General features: G+C 39.2%; 1 protein-coding gene across 1 annotated transcript in view; it reads right to left on the bottom strand.

The window, feature by feature from the left end:
- The window catches only part of CFAP92 (cilia and flagella associated protein 92 (putative)), a 1,173,156-nt gene that overhangs the window by 978,200 nt on the left and 167,929 nt on the right, over nucleotides 1–27,027 (bottom strand). The window contains exon 5 of the mRNA XM_044078084.1: nucleotides 15,086–15,211. Coding sequence (XP_043934019.1) covers nucleotides 15,086–15,211 — 126 coding nt within the window. The remainder of the gene's footprint in view (nucleotides 1–15,085; nucleotides 15,212–27,027) is intronic.

The following is a 27,027-nucleotide window of genomic DNA, read 5'->3' on the forward strand; positions in this document are numbered from 1 at the left end:
TCTCATCTCTAACTTTCGCAACATTACCAACAGTTTCGCACAGACCCTGCATACATTTTTAACATAGTCTTTCAGTTCATAAGTTCTAAACTGTGAAGCAACATTTTTTAATCTTCAGGTTACTACCAGAAAACAAATAATTATTCCATGGATAAATGTGCATTTTTGTTAAAACTATTTCAGAAATGTCATCATCAGTTTCAAAAGTTAAGTCACAAAAAGTCTCTTGTCTCAATATGTACAAAAGACCTATTTGTTTGAGCTTTAAAACCCAGAACAGTTACCAAATTGTCCCATACATATTACCTATTACAGTGTCTTTTTTTCGTTCTTATTCTCACAGTTGGGTCTTTCCTTTTTAAAAACAATTTTACTTACATATTGTTGCTACTCTCTCCTTTTCCTTGCTGTCACTGCTGCACAAGTTTTAAGTGCTGCATTTTATTCTGCCGCATCACCTGGTTCCTTTTTCTTTATTAGCATCCTCTGCACTTATGAAAAAGTTATTTCACTCCATGAAACAGAAGAACTGACACCTGGTTCATCCTGCTCAATTACATCTGCAAGCCCACCTGATGCCAATTCTTTTATCTGCACCACTTCAACAAAGTCACCTTCTTCCTTCTTCACGAAGACAGCTAAATGCTGCTCACCTGTAAAATCCACCACACACATGTCTTTGTTCAATATGGAGCTTCAGAATGTAACAAACCTTTTCTCCAAATTCTCACTTTCCTCCACCAAACTCTCCACAGCTTCTGTCTTCCTTCATGCTGCTGCCTTTTCCTTCCTGCTGTAGGACCCTTCCTGTGCCATCTAGCTCCAAAGAGTTGGGAAAGCTCCCAGATCCCCTGGCCAAATTTCCTCTAGTAGTATAAATATCACCTAGGGTCTCCCCTGAAAAGAGATTACTAACCACAAAAAGCATTTCAACTATGCGTCAGGCTTAAGACAATTGTACTGTCATCTCATCAAACATCCCATAGCCATACTATATCAATTTCATAACGGTGCACTAGGAACAGACAATAAACAGAAAAAAATGAGAAAGCAGGGATGAAGCTAATATTGTGAAAATGTGAATGCAGTCAAATACCAACTTAGACTTGTACACTGTCACACACCTTTTTGTGTACCAGAAAATAAAGCTATTGACTTCCGACTAATATAGAAGATGAAAGGAATCTAGCCGATGTGTTTATATGTAGACCCATGATTTTACTTTGAAAAGTGTATCCGAATATTTATTTATTTATTTGTCATTTGTTAACCACATTAGTCCAACTGAACCAAAGACCTATTTTCAGTGGAGACCGAGGAGAAAAATTCTGAAATATGTGAAAAATTGCATAAATTAAAGAATGTGCAAATTAAAAATTAAATAAATTCAAGACTGTTCAAATTAAAAATTAACAGTTAGATGGAACGTTTATACAAGATAAAATGGCAAGTTATAAAGAACAGAGGTAGACTCGAGTAAGTAACAGAAGATGAAATTCCTATGTAAGTCTAGAGCAAACAAGTTAAGATCCACGTTGGCTTTACATTGTAATGAATATCTTGCAGGAGTTTATTAGAGTTATAAAACAACCACAGCTGTGTCTGAGCAAAGATGTTACCCACATAATTATCACTCTGTAGAAGTTATGGGTGCAGTCAAATGTTTTTCATCTAAATTAATTCATATATACTGTTCTACTTTATAAAATAAGGAATAAAATAATTCAAATAAAATAGAATGGCATTAAAGCATTCACCTATAGTTAAAAGCCAAATGACAAGTTGATCTACAAATGTCAACAATTAAACAAGACAATTTTTACTGAACATTGGTGGAAAGACTAAAAGTCAATTGCTTTTGTATTTGAGTATCCTTTCTCAAAACTGAACATTAAACAACTGAAATATCAGAGATAGTGAGAAATTTCCTTGCTTAGCACATGTCACTTTTATTGCCTTCTTAGAAAACTGCCTAAAAAATGTCTGTAAATTACAGTGAAATAGTCATTCACCAGAGATAATATGATTAATGTTAAGGCTGCACCAAACTATAATTTCTGTATCTAAGAGGAGCCTCCCTTAACCCCTCACTCTAATAAACTATTGTATAAAGACACATCAATGACATACGTAAATTAATTTAATAAAATGAAGAATTAAAGGGAATGTCAGCCTCCTTTTAAGCAATATCACAAAAGCTAAAGGCTGCAGAAATAGAACTTTAACAATTTCACTGAAAATATATAGTTTTTACTGGCCACAGACTGGAAACAAAGTGTTGCACTTTTATTTATTAAAGCTTAAGAAAAGAAGTTAAGTACTCACCATAAAGTTCTGTCTTTGTTGTCCATTTTTATTTTTGCTCAACAGTTGGGTTTGGATCCAACCCTCGGATCCGATTCGGCCATTATTTTAGTTCATGGCCACTAGCAAACTCTTGAGCTCCTTTCTTACCATTAATGCATGGGTCTACGTCTAAATTTCAAACTTTCAAAAAGTCAACTTTTTTTCATAAGATTGAAGTTTTGAAACTTTGAAATTTAAATAAAAAAAATAAATAAAAACAAAAAACTTTTTTTTTTCATTTTTGCAGGGAAGCAAGCCCTCAGCTCCCCACACCCCTGCTAATTAAATATGCCAACTCTGATATCACACTACAGTGAGGAAAATGGTGTACTGCAATCTCCATTTAAATGGTTTGAAGTTTCAAAACTTCGATCTTATGGTCTCGACCATATGAAAGTCGACATTTTGAAAGTTTGAAATTTAGAAGTAGAACACCCCCCCCCCCAACACCACTCAAATCTTGTTTGCTGTTTTACATAATGTAAGCAACACTATTATAGTAATAATCCCAGAAGAAGAAGACAATATCTGGAGCTCAACTTAAGTCACAGTGGTGTCGTTACAAGGTCTTGCTCTTCCGGAAGACATTAGTTGAAAAAAGAAAGGGGTTGGTGGGAGGGGAGTTGAGGAAGAATGAAAATGAACAACACAGATGGAATGTTACGGTGAATACATAACTATGTTATCGGAAGTTGCCAATTTTCATTTATTCCTCAACAGTTGGGACAGAGTCCCCAGCTTCCTGAAATCCCAGGTGGACTCTATAGAACGATGTTCCTGAGCACAGTTGAGTCAAAGTGCTGCTCTTCCCCTCGAGACCAAATCCAATTTATAATGAGTATATGTCATCCACTGAAGCCCTAGGTAAAAATATTGAATATGTTGCCAGGGATCTGGTTGAATGGACTCTTAAAGGTTTTGGCAAAGTCAGACCCAGCTTGCTGTAGATAAATGATATAAAATCCATAAGCCATCTTGCCAGAGTTACCTTTATAACTGGCTTACCCAATTTAGAATCCACAAGGGATACAAATAATTGATCTGTTTTTCTGATGTATTTTTGTTCTATGTAAGTAAAAAAGCAATTGTCTGTTAAATTCCAATAGGTGTAAGATATGTGAACCTTTGTTATAAAATTTGGAAAGAAAATTGGCAGATTAATGGATTGATTGATATTTGATTCTGACATCACCTTAGGAAGGAAAGAAGGATTAGTTCATAATGTCACCCTGTGCCTATGAAAAATCAAGTAGGGAGGTTTAGAAGACAATGCTTGGAGTTCTAAAATCCTGCTAGCAAAGGTTATGATTACCAAAACTATAGTTTTCCAGGTCAGAAACTTTAGATCACATTTAGCTGCTGGTTCAAATGGGGAATGAGTTACGGCATATAGTACTAAATTTAGGTCCCCCAGAGGAGATGGCTTCTTATAAGGAGATCTCAAAAGAAGGGTACCCTTCAAGATGGCCTTACAAAGTTTTGATGAAGCCAGGGAGGAATTCTCAATTCATATGGTAAAATTAGAGATGACAGTTAGTTTAACAGTTGAGGAGCTAGCTCCTTTGTTGAAAATGATTGCCAAAAATTCAAGTACACTATGCACAGGAGCAGAAAATTGGTCAATATGTCTCTGTTGTGCCCAAAAAAACAAACATTTTCCATTTACTTATGTAATTTTTTTTTGTGGAAGCGTTGTGAGAAGACAGAAGTATATGATAGACTGGAGAAGAGAGCATATGCTGTCTGGCTATCAATGGAAGTAGAAAAACCATGCTGTCAGCTTTAGGTTTGAGATATCTGGATGAATTATGCCTGTCAGGTGAGACAGGTGGTCTCGAACTGGATTCAGAATCCAAGGTTGGTAGATAAAATGGGGCCAAAGAAAGGTGAACCAAATCTGTTGAGGCCAGTAGGGTGCAATGAGAATGACTTTGCTCTTCAACTGGAAAGATTTCTGCAGAAATTTGGGGATCAAGGGAGTTGGAGGATACGCATAGAGGAGACCAGGATGCCAATTGTGCAGTAGACCATCTCTTGGTGATTTCACCAGTAGGGGGATTAGGGCAAAGATGCTGCTGCACTTGTTGTTTAGGAGAGATGCAAAGAGGTCACAGCAAGGCTGGCCCATTGGCAAAAAATCATTTCTACCACCTTCATGTTGAGAGACCACTCGTGAAGTAGTAAAATGGACCTGCTCGATTTGTCTGCTATCATGTTGGGTTTCACCAGTATGTGCATTGCCATCAGAAATCAGATGAGATTGTGCATTGCCATACTCTTACAGCTTCTCAGCACAAGGGGTAAGAACTGCTTCCTCCTTTTTTGTTGATATACCAAACCACTGACATATTGTCGGTCTGAATCACAATTGTCCTGAAAGGGAGAGAGTCTTGGAAGGCCTACAACACTAATAGCACCACTTACATTTCCAGGACATTGATATGCATGTTGGCCTCTTTGGGGGACCAACTCCCTTGGACTGATTTCCCCAGGAAATGCCCCACCCCTCCAATCTGGGAAGGGTCCATGGTCACTATGGCCTTGACCAAAGGGAGGATGAAAGGACGGCCTTGCAGTATCTGATCAAACCCACCACCAAAGGCATCTTTTGCATGCCTGCGTAGTCTTTATCTGGGCAAACATTTTCTGATAAAGAACAGACCATAGCATTAACATCCATTGAAGAATTCTCATGTGAAGTCTTACTAAATTAAGTAGAACCATAGGTGCAGACATTGATACCAAAACTTGTAGAATCAATTGGTCTGAGATTGTGGAATTTTGAATTATCTTTCTGACCTGGAATCTGATAGTCTGTACTCTTGAAAGAGGAAAGAAGCTGTTATTGATACTACGTTGAAAATCGATCCTATGAACTCCAATGTCTGACATGGTTGTAACTGAGATTTGTTGTAATTTATGGTTATTCCTAGATAGGAGCAAGTCTGGAGTATCTGGTCTTTCTTGAGCTGTTATCAGTAGATGCCTGGTCGAGGCAGTAATAAGCCAGTCATCCAAGAATGGAAACACTTGGTATGCCTGCAGTCTCAAGTGAGCTGCTACTACTGCCATGCATTTGGTGAACACCCTGGGGGTTGTAGGGAGGCCAAACGGCAGTGCTCTGAACTGATAATGACTGGCTCCCAGTCAGAAGTGTAAATACCTTCTGGACTGTTTGTTCATTTTTATGTGATAGTATGCATCCTGAAGGTCTATTGAGCACATCCAGTCATCCTTATGTAAAAATGGCAGAACAGACTGATCCATGATCATCTGTAACTTTGTTTCCAGAACTGATTTGTTCAGAGTGCTGAGATCCAAAATTGGTCTCCAGTCCACTGTTTTCTTTGGCACTAAAAAGAAGCTTAAATAAGTACTGGATTCTATCTGGTCTGGCGGGACCACTTGGATGACTCTCTTTTTCTAGCAGCTTTTGTATTTCTAGTGCTGCTGCTTTCCTCTGACTGGGTGGAACATCGGGCATTTTGAAAACAGGTGGAGGTGGTAGGCAAAAGGGAATAATATAACCTCTGGAAATAATCCTCTACAACCTCTGTATCTTGTGTAACATCTAGCCAGGCTCTCTGGCTCTCAGGGTCTGTAGGAGAAGGAATTTTTGGACCCCTGGTTCTGCGAGACTCTTCTGCTGCATGGTTGTCAAAAGTTTTTCAGATGATATAAGAATGTCATTTGGTCTTGAGAAGTGTGCAAATAACCTTTAAAGCAGGAAAACTGCAACACCAGGAAAACATCAGTTTGAGACAAGAATGTGATATAAAAGAACTTAAGCAAAAGGGAGTGTATAAATATTTGGGAATTGATGAAGGATCAACAATAAAACATGAACAAATGCAAATAAAACTTAGTAAGGATTACTTTAGAAGACTTAAATTAATTCTGAAAACAGCATTGACATCTAGGAACAAAATCCAAGCTATAAACCAATTTGCTCTTACTGTCCTAACTTACAGTTTTGGAGTGATGGATTGGCCCCAAAATGTGTTGGCTAGATTAGATAGGAAAACAAGAAGGATGCTTCATGCTCACCAAATGATTTATAAAAATCAGTGTATACCAAGAATATATATTCCCCATTCCGAAGGAGGGATGGGCCTCCTTGAAACTGATTACATGTATAGATCTGCAATTGTGGGACTACACACATATTTGCTGACCTTACAAGACCCAAATGTAGTGAAAGTTTTGAAACATGAGGAGCATAATCTAAGATGACTTGTCTGCTTAATTTAGCAGAAGCATATCAGCATCAAGCAGTAATGGAAATCAAACCAGAAGTAGATAAAAGTCAGGCATCAACTGAATTTGCCAAAAAACAAAAGAAAGAATATAAGGTGAAGGACCAGATGAGAAGGCAAGAAGTGTGGAAAAAACATAAGTATAGTTGCAAGTATAGAAACTTCTGGAAGAACCTCATGTTGATCAGGAACGAATGCAGGACTGGTTAAGAAGAGGCAAATTCAAACCAAGAGATGAAAGGTTAATACTGGCAGCCCAAGATAGTAGGCTATGTACACACTGGTTTACAAAGTCCATCGAACATGGGAGAAACAGACAAATGTAGGTTTTGTAAAATCGAATTGGAAACAGTCGCACACCTTGTTGCTGGTTGTGACATACTAATGGCAGAAGGATGGTATACTGAAAGGCATAATAATGTGGCAAGACTGTTACACTAGGGAATGCGCAAACATTATGGTAATGAAGTGGCTAAAAAACACTGAAACATGAGTTACAAAGCATCATAGAAAATGATGAAGTTTATATCACATGAGATCACCCATTACCAACAGTTCAAAAGATAGATGCTAGAAAACTGGATTTAGTGGTCTAAGAAAAGAAGACAAAAGTAGCATTGATCATTTAAATCACTACACCCAGTGACTATAGTGTCTTGCATACAGAGAGGCACAAAAGTCATAAAATATCAGGATCTGCAGGCAGAAACAAGAGCATGTGAAAGAAAGATATCCAGACAGTTCCAATAGTAGTTGGAGCAACGGTTCTTATAAAAAAAAATCTACAATCGTATTTAGATATGTTACCAATCCACGTAACCCGGTATGAATTGTAGGAGTCATTAATGGGCACATTGTGAGTGCTGCAAAGAGCACTTTTGGCTTACATCAAAGACTGAAACAATAGTAATTCCATGAACTTTAATCATACTTTGACTTAGGAATGGGGTCCATTCCTGTCATAGTATTAGAAACCCAAAAGATTTGGAGAAATTAAAAAAAAATGCAGGGATAAATGACCCCCAATTGCCTCCACAGAAGGACAATTGGACCTTTTTTCAGAAACTCTGGTAGGGTCTGTAGGAGAAGGAATCTCTGGACCCCTGGTTCTGCAAGCCTCTTCTGCTGCATGGGTGGCATCTTCAATTCATGATTCCTCCCTCTGGCCCTGGGGGAACTATCTCCACGTAGATCTTGGAAAGGACCCTGGGACTTCCTGAACCACTTTTCTGACATCCTCATTGAGTTCAGGAAAAGGTCTTTTGAGGAGTCAAAAAATGTACACCCACTGCAGAGAGGGTATTTCCATCTTGCTTGCACCTGGACAATGTCCTTAACTTCCATCAAAGGGAGCAGAGATGAAAGAAGACTTGAAGGGCTCCACAAAGTCACATAAGTGCATTCAGGAATGCCTCCTAATAGAAATGCCTGAACCCACCCCCCTTGAGGTACCTTCAGCCGCATGGGAGATAAGCCTCATGGATGAGTTAATAATCGATTAAAGGGTAGCCAACTGCAAGGCCACAGATGCCTGAATCTCAGAAGTACTGGTCCCCGACAGGGAGTGTGAAAGTTGTTTAATCAGATCCACTGTAGTCCCGTGAAGTGTACCAAATAATTAAGTGATCTGCAAATGTTGCTGATGCATACACACACTTCCCAAATCTGGTCATTACCTTAGACTCCTTGTTAGGGGGGATGGAAAGAAGAACTTTGCTCTGTGATTTCTTTCTTGGTGGCTGCCACCACGACCATAGCATCTATGGGAACTCTCTTGCTCCAAAATTCTTTTCCTGAAGGTGGTGCCAAAATCTGGTCTGGTCTCTTACAGACTGGCTCAACTTTGTCTGGTTCCTTCCACACACACCTAGAGATCAATTCAATGAGATCCTCCAGGAATACAGCCACCCCTTTGCTTAAAGATTTCTAGATTGTCTCCAAATAAGACATCTTCTCCGTGTGGAAGATTTTCAGTCCATATATCTCTAGTTAATCACTGTATATTAATCAGATAAGAAAATAGTAGTAGAAGTAGCGAACTTAAACTCGTCTTAAGTAAAAATGAAATAATAAAAAATATATAATTGTACAGAATTACTAAGTATTCAAAAGTAATCCAAGCAAGGCAGGCAGTCTGTTTCCAGTCGAAAATCCTTTACACAGACACAGACAAGCGATCCAAGTAAAACAAAAATAGAGCAATAGTTTCCTTACAAGCTTTTTAAATATATATATATACTTTTTATCAGGCAAGGGAGTGGTTTATTGTTCTGTAAAACAAAGTGTTATTGGCATTGGACTTAATAATCTACTTAATAATCTGGTTAAATAAGAGGTACCACACAATTATAAAGTTTATTTGAAGTACATAAGGGCTATATTATTATGACAGCTACTACATAGGGCAGGACCAGCTCAATTGTCACACTGATGGGAGAAGGGATGTGAATTTAACATGTGTACTAATAACACTTTGTTTTACAGCACAATAAGCCACTCCCTTGCGTGATAAAAAGTATATATATATATATATATATATATATATAGGTTCATAGGTTCATAGGTTCGTACTAGGCTATCTGCCCTAGGGCATTTATAAGCCTAGCCAGAGTGTATGTGGCTTACACCACCCCTTAGGATGAGAATACTATGCCCTTTTAGGGTATAGTTTACTATGCTTCTGTCTAGTAGTGACAAAGAGATGACCCCCGGGGTAAACCTACGATCTCCCATCCACTCGTCGAGATTTCTCTTGAATAGAGTCAGTGAGGGGCTCTGCCTAACATGGACTGGGATTCTGTTCCAGAGTGTAGGGAGCCTCTGGGTTATGAATCTGTCCCTCCAGCACGTTCTATTTATTTCTGTGTTGAGGTTTAAGTCACTTGTTCTCGTGGCTCTGATGGATTTGGATTTTCTGAGGTGGAGCATGTCCATTAATTCAGGATTGGACATGGCCTTGTACGTCAGGCACAGATCACCTCTGAGTAGGCGGTATGCGACTGAATAGAGCTGGAGTTTTTCAGTCGGGCAGCATATGACATATGTTTAAGACCCTTTATCCTCTTGGTGAGGAACTTTTGGGGTCTTTCCAACTGCTGCAGGTGTCGGGTGAGATACATCCGAAATGGGGCATTGTACTCAATCATTGGCCTGATAAGAGAAGAGTACAGGGGCACAATGACCTCTCTTGATCTAGATGTGAAACCCTTCATGATAAGGTGGGCAATATAGAAGGTCTTCCTAACCACTTTGGCAATGTGAGTGTCAAATGAGAGGTTACTGTCAACCTGGGTCCCTAGGTCCCTGATTACCTCTTCCGTACTTAATGGATTACCGCCTATGTGGTAATTTGTCGGTACCTTGTTTTTCCCAAAGGGGATGACTATACATTTTTTGGTGTTTAGCTTAAGGCCATGGCTCTGGCACCAATTATCCGTTTCTATGAGGCCTCTCTGAAGGATGTTTGTGTCCGCTGGAGTATCAATTATGGCGCCCAGTTTGCAGTCATCTGCGAACTTTGTCAGCCACAATCCTCCTATGTTTGCCTGTACCTCGGAAAAATAAATGCCGAACAAGAGGGGTCCCAGGACTGAGCCCTGTGGGACACCGCTTGTGACTGGCTTAGAGTCTGACATAGCTCCAGCAACTCTGACCCTGTGGGTTCTGTCCTTGAGCCAGTTTGCAACCCATCTTGTGACATATGGGTTTACATTTAAGCTGGTGAGTTTGTCTATGATGCCCGAGTGGGGTATTGTGTCAAAGGCTTTTGCAAGGTCAAGGTAGGCTGTGTGAACTGCCTTACCCTCATCAATGGCCTTAGTGACTGTTTCAAAAAAGTCGACCAAGTTCAGAAGACAGGATCTGCCCTTGACAAAGCCAAATTGGGTAGGATCCAATGTTTGTAGGTCCCCAATGTCTTTGTTTATGAGTTCCATAATGATGCTCTCCATAGCTTTGCAGACCAGGCTCATCAGGCTTATGGGGCGGTAATTTCCAGGGTCCGTAGAAGCACCGCCTTTGTGAAGTGGGACCACTGTTGCCGTACGCCACTCTTTGGGTACGTATCCTGTGGTAAGGCTAAGATTAAACAGCAGCCTTATGTGTGGGTTTAGTTCCTCTTGGAGTTCATGTAGCACACAGCCCGGGACACCATCCGGTCCCATTGATGCTGTGTTTTTAGCTTTAGCACAAAGGTTCTTAGAATTCATAAACTCAAAAAAATGCAATATATATATATATATATATATATATATATATATATATATATATATATATATATGTAGAAAGTGTGTGAGGAAACTATTACTCTATTTTTTTTTACTTGGATCGCTTGCCTGTGTACTTAATAAAGGATTTTTGACTGGAAACAGACTGCCTGCCTTGCATGGATTACTTTCGAATAGTTAGTAGTTCTGTACAATTATATATTTTTTATTTTATTTTTTTACTTAAGATGAGTTTAAGTTTGCTACTTCTACTACTATTTTCTTATCTGATTAATATACAGTGATTAACTACAGATATATGGACCGAAAATCTCCCACACAGAGAAGTTTCTTAAACTGGTTTGTTTTTGGACCCACTATACTTGTTTAGTGGGTTGCTTTGAGACTTCGGGGATACCATGGAGATTACTTGTTTTTTTTTTTGTTTTTTTTTTTTTGCAAATAAGACATCTTGAGATCTTGGGGACCCTTCCCCACCATCAAAATCTGTATTTTCAGTGAAGGACTCCTGAGGGGAGTCCAAGCATCTCCTCTTGCACTTCCTCTTTTCCTAGAGAATTCCTAGGTGGGGTGTTCTGGAGAAGTATTGGAAGAAACAGTAATACTATGCTGGGTAGCCTGACAACTTTGGGCTGGCTGTCTCTGTGGAGCAGAATGATGAGACTCAAGGTGCAGATACATATGGGATCTAGAGGGGAGATCCAAGGGGGGAAGAACTGTCCATCCTGCAGAAGCAGAGAACACTCTTTCTACCAGTTCAAAGGCAGAATGCTCTGGGTTGAAGGAAGTCAATGGAGCCAAGAAGCCAAGCTTCTGACCCATCTGCTCCCCCTTCCCTGAAGGCAATCTACCCGAGAGAGAGGTCGGAGGTGAGCTATACAATGCCAAAGCTCCGAGGGTTAGAGATGGCTCTGACAACTTTGGAGTCAACTCTAACACCTCAGATCTGACAGGGATGCTTTGGCTCCAAGAGTCATCCAGATCTGAAACCATCAGAGCCAGTGCAGTTAGAAATGCCTCGGATCTGAAGATACTATGATCTTTGGATCCAATGTAGATGGTCAGGGAAGGCTCTGATCAAAGGGCTCCAAAACAATAGGTTGGATCAGAGAATGAGCTGAGATTGGTGGTGTAGTGCCAATAAGGGCTTCCTGACCTGTAGAAGCCAAGGGAACTCCCATCTGTATTTGAAATGAGAGATTTCTGGAAGAATGAGATGATGTCACTGATGGTGATCTAGAGTGCCAGCAGGACTCCAGGTAAGGGCAAGTTACTCTAGATGGTACCAGATCTATACAAGGAGAATAGGAAGTTCTTGGTAATGGTTTCAGATCTGAGAGACTGGGACCCAATGAAGCCATTTTACTATCTGACACCAGCAGGCTCCTACCCAGCTGGCTCCTACCCAGCCGTTTTACTATCTGATACCAGCTGGGTAGGAGCCATCTTTGGATCTGTTTTCCTGTGCTTTTTCCTTGGTGGTAACATGGTCAGATCAGATGAGGGAGTCAAAAATCTGGAAGGACCAGAAGGCTTAGAAGATGGCTCTTTAAGTTTTAGTTTGGGGGGTTGAGCCCTAGGTAGAACTTCTGAAATATAAGAGAGTAATAATCCTTTCAGAATAAGCTTGAGCTTTCTATCCACTATAGCATGAGGACTAAAAGCCTTACAGATTTTACAATCTACAGAACCCAGGTGGACCCTTTGACAGACATCCTATACAGTAAAGAGAAAAGTACAAGCAAGAAGTAAAACTTTTTTTTAAATACACATACACACACACACACACACACACACACACACACACACACACACACGTGTATGTAGAACACCGACATGTTAAGGTAAGTGTGCGATAGGGACGGAAGTTAGGGTCAGGGTGTGGATAAGGTAAGTGTGTGATAGTGATGGACGTTAGGGTAGGGTGCGGGTGTGGTAATTGTACGATAGTGATGGACATTAGGTTTAGGGGTGGGTTAAGTGAGTTAGGGTTAGGGTGCAGTTAAGGTAAGTGTGTGATAGTGAAAGACTTAAGGGTTAGGGGCGGATTAAGTGAGTTAGGGTTAGGGTGCGGGTAAGGTAAGTGTGCGATAGTGATGGACCTTAGGGTTAGGGTTTGGGTTAAGATTAGTGCATATATAGTTGTGTATGTAAGGTTTAGTGTAAGTTTGTAAGGTTTTTGGTGTGCTTGTGTTGTGTGTGTATTTTTCGGGAAAGTTATTTGTTTTGTTGATTGTCAGGATTGTGGTTTGTCGGGCATGTGAAGTTTCGTGTTTTTGAACTTTCGGTTTTGTCGTGTCGGTTATTTGGTTGTCGGTGTTTTGGCGTATCGGTGTTATCAGGTAGACCCATATATATATATATATATATATATATATATATATATATATATATATATGTGTGTGTGTGTGTATATATACATATATATATATATATATATATATATATATATATATATATATATATATATATATATATGCATCCCCTACACATCACCGAATTGCCACTTACCCGAAACCCACATGAACAAGCCAAGAATACCGACAAGAACAAAACATCGACCGTTCAGAACACTGACTGGGAACTAATGGTAAGTAAGCCGTTGGACAACCAAGAAGAACAGTACATCAGAACAAAAGACAACACGCCCACATGGGGGGTTGTGCCCCCCACACCCCCCCAACTAAATATTCCAACTCCAGGATCTCACTGCCATGGAGGTAAGGGGCAAAGGTCAACATGCTGGCCGAGCAGTTACTTACCGTTAGTTCACAGTTGGTGTTCCGAGCGGTCAGTGTTTTGTTCCTGTCGGTGTTTTCAGCTCGTTCATGTGGGTTTTGGGTAAGTGATGATTCCATGATGTGTAGGGGACCCATATATATGTATATATGCATACATATCAGTATAAAAGTTAAGAAAAAAAAATACCAACAATGGTCCTGAAAAATACATCTGAAGTGTAAGAAAGACCACAAAAGACATACCGACTAAGAAATACAGCAAATTGTGTAAGAAAGGGAAGTATAACACAAAAACTAGAACATTTTAATTTAATAACTACAGAGTAACAAGTAACCAGAAAAAGTTTGACTTATCTCACAAAAAACACTAACTAGCTTGAGAACTCAGAGTGACCATGTCCAAACGTGAAAGCAGCAAACGAGATCTGAGGGGTATTGGGAATAGTGCATTATGGGTAAGGGGGAGCTTCAGAGTTTGCTAGTGGCCACCAGCTAAAATGACAGCCGAGTACGATCTGACGGTCGGATCTGAACCCAACTGTTGAGGAATGAATGTAAATTGACAACTTCAGCTCTTATGTTTATTTTAATGTTCCATTTATTTTGATATACTTTCTAAACGTATGGTGAGAGAATGGGGCAAGATTATGGAATATACTGTTATGCTGATCATAGACTTCAGCATGCCTCTCAACCTCTTAGTGCGATAATTCTGGAAAAAGCCAAAAGTAATGAGAGATATAGGCCCCAAAATAGGGAAAACTTTTAAATATTGCTCTTATAAACTTAGAAAGCTGACAGAATAATAGGTATTATAGTACCATACATTTTCTGATGGGCATGGAGTCTGAAACTCAGATATCTGGTACTATTTAGTGACTTCAGTATTCAATGATTTGCCAGAAAACCACAAATTTTATAAGGAAGAGACCAAAATATGAGGATCAATCTGGATGTTCTGTGAAAAGCTAGATAGACACCAATGAAAAGTCATCAGGATGGTGAAAAAATTAGCATATGCAAGTTGATGTGGTGTGAGCAAATGCAAAAGACAAATAGATTTTTCCCTTTAAGTTGTAATTTTATAATATGGAGTACAGAAAATGATAACAATGAATTTCAAAACTGCAGGAGTAAGAATACTAAACAAGGAGAAGGGCTGTGCCACTATAATGAGCTTCTCCACTGGTAGTAGTTCAGTAAACTGCTATAACTTGCATGTAGTGCAAAGTCTGCTGTTAAAAACAAGGCTGCATTACAGCAACATAAAGAAGCCACTAAAATGAAATAACCCTTCCTATATCACATGACCCATGTGAGCCCAAGGCAAAACATGTCATGATTTGTTTTTCTTTATAGGCATAAATTTTAATATCTTGAACTTTTAGACAAGCATAACTTACTATAATAAGTAAAGCATTATTTTCACATCTAAGATTGTATTAAAAAAGTATAACAGTGACCTGATAAATATTTTCAAGTACACCTTATGTTCTTGTTCATAGTGTCTATGTACCTGTTTTACTCTTCTCTCCAGGTTGTGCTCGTGGAAGTTGATGCTCTTTAGTTTTCACAGAGCTTGGTTTAGGCTGACTGCTCTCAAAAAGCTTCCTGTGTTTTAAAACCAAATGTTTTACTCCACCTAAAACATAATTACATTTTTTTATGATTTTAGAAAGCACAGAGAATTTAAAAAAAGAATAAATATTTATTTGCATTGGTGTTTTCAGTTCTTATTACATTATGTGTAAATGCATTTCCAATCTTTTGTAATCACATTTTAAGTGATTTAAAAAAAAAGAAACTGCTATGAAAACAGAAAAAAATCTTGATCAAGTAGTTTTATTTACTAGAGCTGAGTCAAGTTCCCATAAAGCTGTGAGCAAATATAGTCTGTTGTGTATTCAGTGTTTATGCTTTGTTGGTACATATTATATCCAGTAAAGACTTCAGTGTGAAAGACTGGTGGCATCCTTCTCATAGGCTGACAGGTTCATAGGTACTTACTAAGCTATTGTTCTATGAGGATTGTAAGATGTCTAGCCTTACATTCCCATGGTTGTTTTTAGCCCTTACATTTTATTTATTTATTCGCGTTTACCAGGAAGGTCAAACTGGGCCACAGAAATCCTTTTCAGTGGAGGCCCAGGGAGAAATGCTCCATAATGTACAATTCAATTCATTTCAGTTATATAAGTAAACTTGTAACAGTAGTTGTTTGAATGATCCCTGTAATAGTAGTCTTCACTATATGAGTTATATAACAGCTGGACAGCTTCTAGATCTTAAGAGCACCTTCGATGTACCCAAACCATTATCAGCTCAAGCAGAGCTGAGAAAACCAATGGTATGGACATCAAGTCCTTCAGAGCTTTCATGCCAAACGAGACAGAGAGGATTGCACCTAGAAAGAAATCAGTGCTAGGAGAATAAAAATTAAAGTCCTTGCCATAGCAACAAAAACACACAAAAATAAGGGGAGCGAAGGAAGGGAGTGGTTACTGCAGCAGTGATCATTTTAACATTTAATTTTATGGTAAGTTTACACAACTGTACTATGGTCATCATTTGATCACTGCAGTAGTAGTCTTAGCTGTATGGGTAGACTATCACAGCTTATACCGACTGTGACATCGTCAGAAAATAAATGCATAAAAGATATTAAAATTCTATTATTCAGGCAGTTACTTGAAGTTGTTTTGATATCACATGTATCAAATGCTCTCCTGTCCTGTGGAGGTAGGTCCATTCTGTGTGGAAGCTTGTGATATTTGCCCTTGGCCTTTTGCAAAAGAAGAGAGAACCACTGTTGCCTGTTGCTAAATAGAGAAATGGAAAGCAAGCCTTGAGGGAAGATTTAAACTTTTTCCAGGGTGAGGATGGGGAGGACATTTTTTAGACAGTTATTCAAACTTGTACTATTTTTGTTTCTGGGAAGCTCCTGCCTTCTTATTGGAGACCTTTTGCTGTACTTTTTTAAAATCTGCTTGCCATCAGCTTGCTGTGTCTTTTTATGTTGCTTTTTTATAAAATAGTGCTGAGGTAGCTGTAAAACTGTACTCTGTTCATCATATTGATCACTGATACAGTAGCCTTAGCTACATGATTAGATTACCATATCTAGCAAGAGGTGGAAGGAGAAGAGTCCAGGAACCCATGGAAAATGGTCCTAGCAAATCTTGATCTGGACTGAGAAAATAATCAAGCTTACAGTACTTTTTAAAAGTAGGTACAGAGGACCAAGTAACAGGTTCTAGAATATTTCTGGAATCCACCCCTTTCCAAAAAGCCATAGACGAAGCTACGGCCCTGGTAGAGAGGTACTTGATCCTTTTTGGAATACATTTATTATGGTGAAAATAACAAAACATAACAGACTTAGGCAACCATTTGGAAATAGCCTGTTTTGACACAGGTTGTCCCTTCTTCTTACATTCACAAGAAATAAATAATTGATCTGAAGATCTGAGAGATACAGTTTTGTCAAGATAGTTCCTGAGATATCTGTGGACATCTAAGGAATGGATAATCCTTCCTCCCTCATTTTTAGATTCAGTAAAGTAAATGGGGAAATGGATAGTTTGGCTTAACTTAAACTTGGTTACCACTTTAGGCACACAAGAAGGATTAGACCTCAAATAAATCCTGCTCCTATGTAAAATGGGGGAGGGGGGTTAACTCATCATAAGAGCTTGCAACTTAGATACCTTTCTTGCTGAGGTCAGAGCAATCAGTAAAAATGTTTTCCATGTTAAGAACCTCAAGTCAGCCAGATTAGCCGGTTCAAATGGAGCAAGTGTTAGGTTCTCTAACAGAAAATTAAGATCCCAAGGAGGGTCCACCTGTTTACTTGGTGGCCTCTTATGCAAAACCCCTTTCAAGAACATTTTGACATATGGCTATCTTGAAAGAGGAGGATCTATGAACAGACATGCTGCAATGGCCAATAAATGAATCTTGATAGAGGAATAAGAAAGGCCATAGGATAGTAACTCACACAAATGTTGTAAAATGAAAGAAGAACTAGCCCTAGATGGGTACTTGTTATGCCAGTGGCACCAAATAGAAAACTTTCCATTTGCTAATATATGATTTTCTAGTAGCTGGCTTTCTTGCCTCCATTAGTACCTGCTGCACATCCTCAGTAAACAGGTGCCTAAAAGGAATTAAGACCTTATCATTCAGGCAGTCAATTGAAAATGATTGCTGTTGGAGTGTGTCTAACACCCCTGTTCTTGTATGAGTACAGCCAGCCTGTGAGGAAGCTTGTGGTAATTGCTCCTGGCCATTGACAAAAGAAAGGAGAATTATAGTAGCCTAGGCCAGAAGGAAGTCAACAGAATGAAACTGGGAGATTCCTTCTGAATCTACAGAAGTACCCTGGATGTCAGTGGAAAGGGTGGAAAAGTGTACATGAACATTCCTGTCCACAGAAAAGAAAAGCCATCTGACTTCAGGCTTTCTTGCATAGAGTCCTGGAACAGATTTTTGCCAGTTGATTGTTCAAAGAGGAGGCAAAAAGGTCTGCTTGAGGAATTCCCACAGATGGATCAAATGTTGGAATACCTCCTGATCTAGTTTCCATTTGTGAGGGTCTGACCTGGTCCTGCTCAGTTTGTCTGTCACACACTATTTCTCCGATGGAATGTAGAATGCCTGCAAAGTGAGATTGTGCTGTTAAGCTATATCCCAAGCAAATATGACTAGTCTTCAAAGCCCGTATAGCCTAGTCCCCTCTTGCTTATTGATGTACCACACAACTGTGGTAATATGTGAAACCACTTTGAAAAGGTCCTGGGGGGCCAAAGATGTTTCACAGCATTGAGTACAATGGTCAGGGCAAGCATCTCCTAGATATTTATGTGCTTGCATCTGCCCATGGTGTCCCACACCCCTACACTTTTATCCTTCCTGAAACGGTCCCCTAACAAAAGTCCAATGGATCTGTGGTGAGTGACTGCTTTGCAGCAAGGAAGGAGAACGGGGAGACCTGGCTTTAAGGATATCTGTTGTTTCCACCCAAAGATTCCTCTTCTGACAAACCCTAGAGCTGTGATTTGAAATGGACATTGATGCTGAGACCAAAGAAATTTCAGATATCGCTGTATCTTTGTCATGTGAAGTCTTGGCAGATGTATCATGAGAATTATAGACCCCATGAGACAGAAAATCCTGAGGTACTCCCTCACAGTGACCGAAGTCTGAGCAGAAAACCATAGAAAAAGATCTAAATAAGATCTATTTTTTCCTGTGGAAGAAGAGCTCTTTGAACTGAGGTGTCTAGCTGACATTCCAGTAACACAGTCCTGTGTGAGGGAGTCAAGAAAGACTTTTGACTGTTCTCTTGGAATCTTAGCTTATATAACAGATCTCTCACCCAAGACATAGATTCCTGACACTTTGAAAAAGACGCTGCAAAGATAAACAAGTGGTCTAAATATGGAAAATGTGGATACCCTATAGCCTGCAATGAGCTGTAACTGGAACTAGACACTTTGCAAACACTCTTGGTGCAGTTGAAAGTCCAAAGTTTAAGGTATCTTACTGATAATGTGATTCAGACATGCTAGACCTTATGAAACGTCTGAAGTTTGGATGAATAAGGATGTGATGGTAAACATCTTATAAGTTTTGTTACCAAGAAACTTGAAAGACTAAAACAATGAGTAAAAAGGACACACAGACAAATCAATCAGTAAAAACTACAAGACAAATCTAACCAAGCTAGAGTTTCCACTGTGTGATTCCATAAACTTCTTGTATTTGAGCCACATGGACTATAAGCAAATGACCTCTTAAGGACATCAGGTGTTTCAACTGTATGGCAGTTGTGAATGCCCACAACTTTTTTTTTTAAGTCTGCTATGGACAAATTCAGGCCAATAAAACCAAACCCCACTAGCTGTGGGCATGCATGTTTCAGCCTTCTTATTGCCTTGTCAGTACAGGGACAGTCCACTTATGCTGTGCTGACAAAGCCATAAGAAGGATGAAACATGGCTGTGGCATATTTTCTATGTCCTTGCACACTTCCACCACAGTGATCTCATTTGTATTAATAATTGTGTTGTTGAGTCCATATTCACTTGATTCATGACTCGCTACAACTTCCATTATTTTTTATTTTGCTGTTATCTCCCTGGTTTTCTGAGCTGCACTCTTGCCCGAAACGGAAGCAGGAAGTAAGACCATGAAATGTGTCCCTGTACACTAATACAGTAGGGGAGGTTTCTTGGTGCTCTGGCCAAATTTCCCCTATTCAGTCTATATTTCAACTTGTGTCTCCCCTGAAGAGAGTCTATTGGCCTAGTGGCACTAACAAAGTGTAAAAAAAAAGGGGGGGGGGGGACAATCCTGTGAGGGATTAAGCAAGACTTTTGGATGTTCTCCTGAAATCTCAATTTGCAAAGGAGATCTCTCATCCAAGTTAGAGATTCCTGACACTTTGAAAAACACTCTGGAAATATAAGCAAGTCATTTGAATAAGAACAAAATGTGATTACCTTTTAAGTCTGCAATAGGCTAACACTGGAGCTAGGCAATTTGTGAACATGTTTGAAACAGTGGACAACCCAAAGTGTAATGCAGAGAACTGATGGCGTAATCCAGACACAGACACCTTAGAAAAAGTTTGAAATCTGAAACTGCAGGAATATGATAAACTTCTTTTAACTCATTACATCAGAGTGACACCTCCAGGTGCATCTGCAGTTAACTCCTACTGACGCATCTAGGCATCAAATATTGCCTGTTCATATTTGCATCAATAATTCCAAAACCATGCTATGTACAAGGTTTTAAAAGATTTCATCTTAAAGCTTACACAATGGCAAACTCAACTGTATTAATATATGATCTCCATCTAGTGCAGGAAAAGAGATAGCAACTGTTATTTTTGTGATATTAATTTATATGGATATCAATTTTATAAATATTTAAACAACCAAGTAACACAGAACTCCTTGGACTCATATAAAAACTCTCAGCTAGATGAATAAAATGCTGCTGACACTCTGTGTGTGTGTGTGTGTGTGTGTGTGTGTGTGTGTGTGTGTGTGTGTGTGTGTGTGTGTGTGTGTGTGTGTAACTTGAATGCTTGCTGAGATATTGTAAGTTGTTTACAAAATATTACAAATGTAATAGTTACTGTGTTTACTGTGACTTATAAAATTCACTTTAAGACCTAAAACCTAAAGAATACTACCACTATAAAAATAGTTTGTGCTGAAGGATTTGCCATTAATACTTCTTGTATAACCCCTGTGGTTCCAGGGATATGAACATTTGTTTGAAATGTGAGAACATAATTTGATTTTGTCAAAAGGCATAGGCTCCGCCCATTTGACGTTACAGTATAAACTTCCTGAGTGCCATTAGAGTGAATGAGTTAAATCTAGAATCACCAAAAACTGAAAGGGGAAATAAATTGTAACAAGTTGTGAAGGGAAAGCATTTTGAACTTTGGAACTTTCACAAACTGATTAAGAAAATAATGATCTAGGAAAGGTCTCCATGACTCTTTCACCTTTAGTACCAGAAACACTCTTTAGTAAATACCTTTCTTTGTCAGAGAAAGAGGAACAGGCTTTATGAGCCCAATAGTCAGTAAATGTTGAAGAACAGCAGGGAAAAATATGTTTCATCTGGTAGATGAAGAGGAATCACCTGAAAAGGAGAGAGGGAATCCCTCTTCCATCTGTACCCCTGATGGATCACTTTCAGAATCCATTTGCCTGAGATTATCTATTGCTAAAGAGATAAACAGAGAGATACATTTGCAGAGAGATGTAAAGGTTTATTAGGGTGGGAGGGAATATGGACTTGTCTTGGTTTCTGGGAGGGTCTACCTTCTTTTTGGAGTCTCCTTACCATTTTTTCATGCATGCTTGCCAAGAGTTTTCTGGGTTGGTTATTTTGCTTTTTTATAAAAAGATTCTGAGTTATGGATGAAACCTTTCATTAATTTGGAGAAAGAAGGTTGAAAAATGTGAATCACCCCTTGTGTCAGTTTCTCCCTCTTATCACATTTTTTCAAGACCTCTTCAGCAGCTGGTTCAAAAACAACCTCCCTATGAAGGAGAGAATTGAAAACTTCAACTTTAACACTTGTGTAAATTTTGAGATTTAACCATGCAAACCTCTTTATAACACATCCTGTGGCTGCTGGTCTGTCAGATGCTTAAACTGAATCATAAGCACACTTCAAAGAATGTTTGAGACACAGAAGCAACGTGTATTTGGAGCAGATTTTCCTTCAGAGGAAGAAAACTGTCAATAATGTTCTCAAATATAGCAAGCAAAAACTTTAACACGTGAGCCTAACAATTAAGAATCCTAAAATAAGTGTGGCAGTGGAACACATACTTTTCCCAAATCTATTAAATGCTTTGCTATCCTTATCAGATGGGTGGGATTAGCATTTACTAAATGTTTATCTGCAGAAGGATTTACCAAGGGGAAAAAATGCAGGGCCAGATATGGGATTATAAAATGAAACTTTGTAAGACTGAGGGACTTTACACAATTTATTCACCTTTTTAGGAGCTGCAAGTCATATGGTATGTTGCATTCTGTAATATAAACATCGTCCAAAATTGTAAGAACAGGAGGAAGAGGAGAAGGTTGAGAAAATTTCAACTGTAAGAAATCTTAATTTTTTTTATGTTCCCCACTGAAACAACGTGTTCATTCTACATATGGTTTCAGAAAAAGAACATTCTTCCATGAGACAAGAAGAATAAATACTCTCCTCAGAATCAAAATCAGTTACCTGAGGAGAAAAAAAAATAAACTTTTCCCTTGTAATCATTTTCCTGTTCATCGTGTTGGAAATCTCCAGAAAATGAAGAATTCCTTTTTCCCTTACCAGTAAATTCAGAATGAGAAGAGTTAAGAGCCTGAACTAAGCCTTGAGCTAAGGCCAATAAAGGTAACCATTTGCAAAGTCTGAATCTGTTTCAGTGAGTCCAGAAATACAGACACTGAAAGGTCAAAAATGGACTTGCATATACCAAGTTCAAGATTGCCATTTCTCAGAATTTTCCCTTTTCTCTGAGGTATGGAAATCACGGAGTTGGTTTATATATATAAGTTCAAAGAGTGTGGGCTTGCCCCGCCCTGCATTTTTTATCTTGTTTTTTATTCAGTGTGTCAGCACTCATCATTACAGGTGCTGACGTTTCAATATGGAGCTCCCAAGAAATCATCCCTGCCTAAAGTAACAGAGACTGAAGACAATAAATGTTTAATTTCTGATCTTTTTAATAGAAATCTCCATAGAAGTAGACCAAGTCCATCAGGGACATCACTCTAGGGTGCAGGAATCCCAGTCTGGCTAGATGGAGAAGCATTTCCCACTCCTTCCTCATGGACCAACATGAGTGGTTCTCTTATGCTTTCCCAAGGACATTTTCACATCTACAGAGGACACGTCCAACCCCTGGCCTACTGTGGCTGAAGGGACTGCACCAGAGGAAACCAAGGAAGAAGATGAGTGGCCTGAAGAAACAGGAATGGACACAGAGTCGCCTATCTGTTGCTGACACAAAGTAGTGGCCTACTGAGATGGCAAAGGCTGTCTGAAATTTCTTCTTTTTGTAGCCAGGGGAAAGGAAGAACTGAGGAACCAGTAAGTTGTTACATGGTAAAGTTGAGAAGGATGCCTGAAGCCTGGTTAAAATTAACTTTTTACCAACTGCTGCTGTCAAGTGTCAAGAAGGTAGTTTTTGTACATCAAAAAGGCCATAACAAGTACCACATACACTTACCCAAGGCTCTGAACACAGTTTACTCAATTTTTTTGTGAAAAAACTTTTATAAATATTAAAATAACAACATTTACACTTAAAGTAATACAAGAACCATAGTCTTCCAACTCAGAAAATTTGTGTGGCAGTTCAACAAAAATTAAAGTTTCTAGTATAAAACAAGTAGCTTTACACAAAAGTACAATTTTAACTGTGTTATTTTCCCCCAAATTAAACCTATCTGCCCAGCAATAGAGAAATGCTAGCAGACTGTTGGTCCTTGAAAAATCACAAGAGGAGCGCTGTTTGGGGCAGGATAGCTCTGAAGGGCTTATCACCCAGACTGCTGATTTTCAACAGCTTTGGTCAAGGTCTCAATAGTCTGGGTGAGGAGAGGATGCCCATAATCTTTGGAAGCTGACTGGCTGCTATATCTTATGTGGGATATAACCCGTATAGCTAAGGCTCTTGCAACAGAGATCAAATGAGCATCGGACAGATTCAGAGGCAGGGTGCAAGACTGCAATTACAGCATTCTAGGTTTAATATGTAGGCCTGGAGCTGAAAGACCATACTAGGTAGCTAAGATCAAGTGGCTAATGGCCTGAACTCCTATCTCAAGGGAAGGTTGGGTAACTTCTGGGGAAGGAACTATGGTCTTGGGCAGTAAATAGTCAACACAAATTATTCAGAAAGTTATTTTTTGCACTGTACACCCATCTATAGATTGGTTTAAGAATGTGGGGTAACAAAAACAAAACTACCTTAACTCTGTCATAAGTAAGGTGAACACAGCAACACTAAGTCAATCATGGAAGCTACACTTGTTTGATTTTCTGTAGTAATATTTTTTATACCTTTGTTTTTTATGTTTTTTCCTCCTTTTTAATATTTAAGAGCCTCTGTATTCTCACAGGAAATAGTCCAACTGAATATTCATAGACTTGAAGAAAGCATATAACAAAGTCCTTAGAAAGCTGATTTGGGCAGTCCTGTGATGGTTCCAGGTCTCAGAAAGATTGGGAGAATTAGTACAGGCTATGTACAATTATGCAAAGGCAGAAGTATGAACAGTGTTTCAACTCACAGTGGGGTTCCCAGTGGAAGTGTGTGTGTGTGTGTGTGTGTGTGTGTGTGTGTGTGTGTGTGTGTGTGTGTGTGTGTGTGTGTGTGTGTGTGTGTGTGTGTGTGTGTGTGTATGTGTGTGCATGTGCACATATCAGGGCTCAGCACTGAGCCTATTCCTTTCATAATGGTGATGGACTACATTAGCAAACAGGGCAGAAGGAAGAGATCAGCAAAACTGCTGAATACAGATCAGGTGACACCAAAAGCAGACTCTGAAAAGAAACTTCAAAAAAATGAGAGGGGACTGGAATGCAAATTTAAGGGATGAAAATGAGTACAGGCAAGACAATGGTCATGTCAACAAATGGGGCAAATCAGAAGAAGCTGAAAATTGAAATAGAAGGGAAAATACTGAAACAGATTATAAGCTTCAAGCATCTCACAGGTGTAGCTGAGGAGAAAGGTAGTCTGAATAAGGAGGTTAATGCAAATATCAGAGATGCTGCAGCCAACTGACATAAAGTGCCAGGGGTAGTGCTTGACAGTAGAAAGCCAAAAAAAGCTGAAAAGTAAGATGTACAAACCACTGGTGGAATCAGTGCTTCTGTATGGCATAGAAACATGGGCTGTGAAGGCACAGCAATTGAGGAAGCTAGAAGTGCTGAAAATGAAGTGCCTGAGATGGAAAGAAGGATTCAGACCATGGGACAGATGAAGGAATGAGGACATCTGAGCAGAAGCCAAAATAACCTCAATTACAGAAAATGTCAAGCAGTATTTATTTGTTTATTTATTGACATTTTTTAACTGGGTTAGTCCAACTGAGCCAGGGGCCCATTTTCAGTGGAGATCCGAGGAGAAAAGCTCCAGAAATATTACATATTTCTACAATAAAAATCAAATCAAAAATAAAAATTAAGAGTAAAAAGGTAAAACCACCATGAAACATAATAAGAAAATCAACAGTTAGAGAATATCTGTACATAGCGTAGGTTATATAATAATTATATAATAATTGCTCTAGTTTAGTGATAAGTGAAGTTTGAACATTGGTAAGGACAGGGGCAGCATAGAAAAGACAGGTTAGAAGAAGGGATTGAGCAAGAAGGTTTGGAAGAGGGTGACAGAAATTTCTGGTTGCGATAGTGAAGGTATATGTGTATAATCATTTTTTTCAATCATCCTTCTGCAAGTTATGTTGTAGAGGAAGAGGGGAGACCATACTCACCACAGTCTTTGCCAGCCAATGTCTCTGGCACTGTGTCATCAGTGGCCAGCAGGGCTGCCTCTCAGCAGGAGAACAATGATTATTTATTGGAAGTGACAAGGAGGGGGTACTGTGGAGGGGGTGCAAAGGCTCCTTTTCTGAAAGTAGTTTGCCCTGGTCTTCCACTATCAGCCACAAAGTCTGGTATCTACAGTGGTGCAGCCACAACTGGATGCCTGCTTAGCGATGTGGAGGACTTCCTGACATGGCTTGTGGAGTTGTGGGACAGGGAGGCACTACCAACTAGGCCAGCAGGAGTGGGGGAGAAACCAACTCATAACACTGTCCATCTGGATAAATAATGTATGGGGCTCTTGTTCTCTGTGACAGCCTGGTATCAAGCTATGCTAGGATCCTACCTGCTATCCATTCTGGAATTTTCCCTCCCTTATGTGTCATACCCTATTCCTTATCCATTGTCTAACTGCCCATCATTACTTGCCCACCTTCTGTATATATGTGTCGATCCACTGTCCTCCCAACCTTTAGTGTCTACCACCCCTCTCTGTCTCTGTTTTATGTTTGTCTGTCTGTATGTCCCTGCTGCCATTCTTGCTCAACCTATCCCATCCGCAGCCTTTTTTCTCTGCTTTTTCTGCCTATCTTGATTTTCTGTATATGAAAGAAGGGGGTTCTTTCCTAAAATAAAAATTAAAAAAAAAAATCCACCCAGGCCTCCATACTCAAAGGCTACCCTTACATGTTTCCCTCTGCTTACTGTTCTCCACTTTCCTATTTTCCTATCTGCTCCAGTTCCTCACATTTTAAATGATGAACATGGTGTTCTATCTTCTAGATGTTATGTTGCCATTCCTGTGCCAGATGAGTGGGAAATGCAGCTATGCAGTGCTACATTGCTTATGGAAGCAGGCAATGACCCACCACAATAACCTATCTTTTTTGTGACATGTCATGTCGGTCACCCACTCTACAATAGTACTGCTACAGAGGTAGCACAGTCTAGTGTTGCTTCTCCCATTAACACTACGCTTCTCTTTAATTATGTGGTTCAGACTGTCAGTATTATTCAGCTCCTAATACATATCCGATTAGCTATGCTGCTCTTCATACACCAACCAGCTCGAAGATTAGTGCTGCACTTGTCTATGAAACCCAGTCTGTGTGTTCTTTATTAATCTAGATGTGAGGATAGCTTTCTTGAACACATGTAGTAAAGAAAGCTCTCTGTATAAAGTAATATAAAATGTCAGTGTGATGTTTGACCCACTATGATCTCAGGAACCTACATTAAGGTGGAATTCTATACCTTTCTATCATAGATTTTAATTCCATAGCCACACAAAAAACTCAATGTACCTAATTTTTTATATATTGTAGTTCTATTTTATTATTTACTGGGAAAGTATGAGTGGTTAG

This window comes from Protopterus annectens, chromosome 7.part0 (genome assembly GCF_019279795.1).
Source record: "Protopterus annectens isolate FY-2018-M chromosome 7.part0, PAN1.0, whole genome shotgun sequence".
NCBI classification, from domain to species: domain Eukaryota; kingdom Metazoa; phylum Chordata; order Ceratodontiformes; family Protopteridae; genus Protopterus; species Protopterus annectens.